General features: G+C 39.8%; 1 protein-coding gene across 6 annotated transcripts in view; it reads left to right on the forward strand.

Annotated features, from left to right (window-relative positions):
- The window catches only part of LOC112136656 (DNA-binding protein SATB1), a 69870-nt gene that overhangs the window by 24112 nt on the left and 40130 nt on the right, over positions 1-5628 (forward strand). For 4 of the 6 annotated variants that reach the window (XM_024258502.2, XM_024258506.2, XM_036215765.1 and 1 more), the window contains one exon: positions 3296-3419. In XM_024258502.2, coding sequence (XP_024114270.1) covers positions 3296-3419 — 124 coding nt within the window. The remainder of the gene's footprint in view (positions 1-3295; positions 3420-5628) is intronic. The other 2 variants (XM_036215766.1, XM_036215764.1) reach the window with 1 other exon arrangement.

Below are 5628 nucleotides of genomic sequence, written 5' to 3' on the forward strand. Positions count from 1 at the left end.
TAGCATCTTCATCAGCCAAATTCCGCTTACATCATTCACAATAGCATGATCACAGGTAATGCTATATATCTAGTTCATAATTATATTAAGTTACGGTTTCAAGAATGTAGTTTTAGAGTATTCACCAAATGTTTATCCTGTTCGGCTGCGATCTAAGGTGTGTTTTGGGTTTTGTCCCCCTGTGCGCTTGAGTTCGCCCCCCCTGCTGTATTGGATTTCCTCCCTCCTCCCCGCCCCCACCCAGCCTGCTGCAGAAATCCACCCGGCGAGACCTTAAATTGTTTCGCCGAGCACAACAAGCCAGGAAGGTAGAAGTAACACGAAATAATAGTCGCCACATGCAGCTGATGTATAATTCATGCATCAATCCAGCAGATGTGTTGTATAAAGTAATTAACTAATCAGAACAATCAGGAGGGGGAGACAGAGGGAGAATATGAAAGGAGGAGCGGCAGGCAGACAGAGACGCCGCAATCTCCAGATGCATCTGCGAGATGCGCCAAATGAAATCTGTCTGTCTTGGAGGGGCGCTTGCAGCGGGAAAGCCGAGCAGGGGCCTTCGCCGCTCCCCGTCCGACTCCGCGCCCCAAACCGGACCGAAGCTGCTTTGTGGGGGGGTGGGGGGGTGTAATTTGCTTTCAAATTGCCTGTTTGCAGCTCGACGCCTGATTACTGCAGAAATGAAGATCAGGATCTGCTGTTCTGCAGGAACGCCCTCGCTTTTCCTGACATTCCCCCCCCCCCCAATACCAGATGACCTTTAAACTGTTGCACAGAAATAAGGATGCAGTAATGAATAAATCCATTCTTACAGTACTAAAAACGTTTGTAGCAACAGGCCGTCATGACAGCCGTCTCAAACTGTTTTCAGACGGGTTAAATATTCTCACAGACCGGCCTGAACAAGACGAAGTTTTCAACTTTTTAGGGTAAAGTTTAACTTCTGTCAAATATCTGGAGCGGATTAAAACTTTATTCCGACACTAAACTTAAAAGAAAAGGTCACTAAAACTGTCATTTCCACCATTTGAACAACTTTACTAGCAACATAACATTAGACAGCTGATTGCTGAATATTTAACAATAAATCCATATTTGGAGGAAAGACTCTTGGTTTTTGTCTGTTAAATGATGCAGCTTTTATTTTGAAACCAGATGCTCTTCTTCTGTTTGGGTTTTAGTTTAGTGGTCAGCACGGAAACTTTAAGAAAGTAAAGGCTGTTTTTTGACATAACCAACAAGAATCAGTGGGATTTAGTGGGGAGAATTCAGTAGCTTTTCAAAATAAAACTTCCTTCAGAATCAGGTTGTAGATGAAGCAGGAAAAAAACGTAGCCCAGAAAAAACTGTTCCAGAGACCGGTACCGGTCCGCAGTCGAGGGGTGGACGCCCACTGTGTGTTAAGCTACTTCTTGCTAACGTTTAGTTTAAAAGAGACTTAAGTTTAAAAAGTGAAACTTGTTTTTTAAAAAACTGTTTAGTGTGTTTAACTCTTCATGGTGAAACAAACGCTCATGTCATTTCTGTGGCAGTTAGGTTGGCGTACCAAATATTTAATTTTATTTTTGGGTAACAGAATGTAAAAAAAAAAACTAAGGGAACCATTGGCTTTTTTCAGTAGTGTTTTTACAAATTTTGAAAAGCACCAGGTTTACCATTGATGTATCAAAGGATCTCCTTTCAGAAAAGCACGCTTGCTGTGAGAAAAATCCACAACGGCGGCCATTTTTAAAGATGGCTGCCATACACTCCAATGCTATTTGATTTCAATTACCCCAGCATCAACAGTATGGGCTATTGGTGTCCCCCCACGAAATTTACGATATATCAATCAGAAATGATAATGCAAACCCTGTGAATCGTTGCATATGGTGAATACTGCAGTTTTTACTGATGCACATGTTACAATAAAGAGTTGGAATATGAGGATGTGGAGTTTATTTAACAAAAAAAAATGTTATGGTGCTTTTTGGAAATTAAAAACATTGCAACTTTTCACCAAAATCTTTTACTGAAATAAACCTTTACTGAAACGGGGGTCCATCAGCGACAACCATTCCCAACGTGGAGCTTGAACCACTAAATGCCATTTTTTGTAGTCACTAACTGCAAGGATCAGATTACTTTTATAGTTGGAAAAATGTCTGCACCTTTGAGTGAAATTTTGAACTTGGACACATGCATGAAAACTTACCAAAACTTTCACACACCTCGTACACGGCAAAAATGAATTTTGGTCGGAGAGAACGCCCCTCCCCCCCTAAGATGATGACATCACAACAAGCAAAACCATGAAAAAATGAAAGGGCTGAAAATCGCTAATGGAGCCAAAACAAAAATATTTCAAAATACTTAATACTTCATAATACTGTCGGGAATATCCAAAAAAACTTTTGAAATTAATTTGGGATGGCCACACAACCCTCTTGGCGGCAAAATCTAAGATTTGGCAAATTTTCACATTTGGGAAAATTGACCTTTTGTTCAGGTGTTTCTTTATGAAATTTCACTCTCATGCCACAAGCTCAGGTTTACAACAACACAGTAGTTTAGTCGACCTTTGGCCCTGGGAAAGACTCTTTTAGCACCAGCTACAATCAAAAACTCATCCCTGGGATTGTCTTTGATCATTTCCTAACTTCTTGGGTTTCATTTTGAAGTAAATGGAAAAAAAATGTTGCAATTAGAAGTTGTTCATCTTGAACGGCGCACATGTGGCGAGCTCACAAAAATGGCGTTCTCCTGCTACTCGCACATTTTTCAACCTAAAACTGTGAAAATTTAATATGTTGGATCAAGCAGAATAAACCAAATGCTATAGGATATGAAGATATAAGGAATGTGGGCGTGGTTAGCAAATAACCTCCGTTGCTAAGGAAATCCAAAAATGTACTTTTGCCGATTGTTCTGAAACTTGCATCGATCTGTTCGGTATCTCCTGGCGACCAAAACAGAAAATAGTTGCTATGGAGATAAAACCAATATAAAAGCTGCCATTTTGCAAAATCAGTTTTTAGATACACAGAAAGAGAAGGGAGGGATTCAGGGGTGAATAGTGGCTACTGAGCAAGTGAGGTTGGGTGAAAGGTGGACGGCGGTGGTGCGTAGCTGCAAATATTACTATTTTAGAATCAGTTTAAACCACATTTCAGTATTATTTTGTTGCTAAAGTATAAACAAAGTCTTTGATTTGATAAAAAAATTAAAAAACTTTAAGTATTTAGTGAAAAACCCCAAATATCTGTAATGATTGTTGTGTTTTTGCTCATGGTCTCCTTCCTTTGTGTCTCCACAGTTGTCCTAAGCTGGAGGACCTGCCGCCTGAGCAATGGAGCCACTCTACAGTAAGAAACGCCCTCAAGGAGTTACTCAAAGACATGAATCAGAGCTCTCTGGCTAAAGAATGTCCTTTATCACAGGTGCTGAAGCCCAAACTGCTTATTCCAAAGAAACAAACAGAGCAAAGAATGAAAGAAAATCTGAAGTAACCCCAACCCCTCCCCCCTGCTACCATACCGCTCGCCAAAACAACACCCCCCCCTCTCCTCCATCACCTCTGTCTTTTATCTTATCAAATGCCCTGAGTTTGATCGAGCGCGGAAGAGAATCGGCATAGAAACCCAAATCAATGGCTATTGTCGTTTGTTTGTCGCACGATTTTATTTTTTTATGCTTTTTTTTTTCTGGTCACAATCCACACAGGCGTGTGAGCAGAGGCAGCCAAAAAGCAGAGGTGTTATTGAACATATGGTTATTGTTAGATAAACACTGGAGCAATCCCACAATGATCGAGATTGTTTTTGCTTCTTTTAGTGCATTTCTGACGTGCACTGTGCACGTTTCACGTGCACAGTGCACGTCAGAAATGCACTAAAAGACCGGAGCGCGTTCGGGGTCGTGTGCAAGTGTCTCCACTGCAGTGTACAGAACGCATGAGTGAAGGATCGTCCATTCCATGTGTGAATGTAAATCTGCACCTGTGTGTGTTTGACTGGGCATGAGCAGAGCACTGATGATGTAAAGAGTCCCTGGGTGGCATTCAGGCGCAGCCCAGCCCGGTCTGGTAATCACCCTGTTTACGGTCCATATGTGAAGACGGCTCAGAGGAGAGCGCACGCGAGCTCAGAGGATTTAACACACAAAGCTCGCTCAGTCTGTCTCCGGCGCAGTTCTGCGGCACATTTTCAGATTCTCCCTCCACGTTCCACCGACACGTATGTAAAGGTTACAAAGCGGGCGCTGTTACCTCATAAAAAAACTGTTATTTTGTGTAATCTCGGAGCTCAGGCTCACCTTTCAGTTTTAACATCGGATGGATTTTTGCTGTTGATGCTTCACAACCTGATAATTTTAAAGTCATAAAAAGGCCTTTAGGTTATTTAAGGAAAACAAACTTCTGCCACCCTGGTGACAAATTCAGAGAAATTACTTTTGTCTGGTGGTTTTATCTCCATAGCAACCATTTTAAGCTTTTACCGCCTGGGTGTGACGAACACGTCGATGTCACTTTTAAAAAAATCGGCAAAAGTCAATTTTTAGATTTCCTTAGCAACAGAGGTTTTCGGTTAGCCACGCCCACATTCCTAATGTCATATCGGGGGTGTGTATTGGCAAGAGTCTAGCAATATGACATATCGTCTGTACATATCGCCAATACATTCTTAAATGAACATATTTTTGGTGTGTATTAGCAAAAGTAGCAATACAATGTGTATCGCGATACGTGGCTCACGATCCGATTTATATTGCGATATATCCCGACAATTTTTCACAAATTTTTTTTTTTTTTTAAAGAGTGACTTGGGGAAAAAAAAAACTTTATCTGAATATTAATTTATTGTAATAAAATGGTAAAATACTTTTTGTCTAATGATCACATGAAGTATTACAACCAAACGACTTGCTTTAACCAAAACCAATTCTTTTATTTTGGTAAATTAAGAAACATTTATTCTTAAAGGAAGCAGTCAACATTATTGATTACCACAATAAACTATTTTTCAGTAAAAGAAAAATGGAAAACAAAAGTAAGACGCTAATAGATAAATAGTGCTATCTCAGCATTTTAAATTGATAATTTTATCGTCAAAGTATCACGATTTGTCGATTGTCCCCCCCCACACACACATATCTTGTTCATATGTGAAAAAGTTCATATTCGGGTTAAAAAAATAAAAAAATAAACTGGCTAGCAACAAAAAAAAAACAATCTTGCTAGCTTGCTATGCTAACGCCGTTAATCTACAGCTTCTAATTCTAACTTTTTTCCCCAGTTAGCTTCCCAACTTTTGGTGCATTTTTGAGTATGTGGCAGGGATGAAATTGAAGTATTCAGTAAGAAAGAACGGTCCAAAAACCGACAGTATGTTTCTTATAATGAAGTGTTAGCTTGTTAACATCAACATTATATTGGTTAAAAAAAAGAGTAAATTTGTAAAACAAAACGTCATTAAAATATTAAAGGAAAAAAAAGCTGCAGCTGTTAGCCACGGGGGTGGAAGCATCATGATCAGATCTAGGGCTGCATAATATTAGTAAAAAACTTCCTACGTGTGATATTAATGGTCGATATTACAATGACAAAATGACCATGCAGCAAAACATCATTTTCATCTCAATGCATCAGTT

This window comes from Oryzias melastigma, linkage group LG16 (assembly GCF_002922805.2).
Source record: "Oryzias melastigma strain HK-1 linkage group LG16, ASM292280v2, whole genome shotgun sequence".
Lineage (NCBI taxonomy): Eukaryota > Metazoa > Chordata > Actinopteri > Beloniformes > Adrianichthyidae > Oryzias > Oryzias melastigma.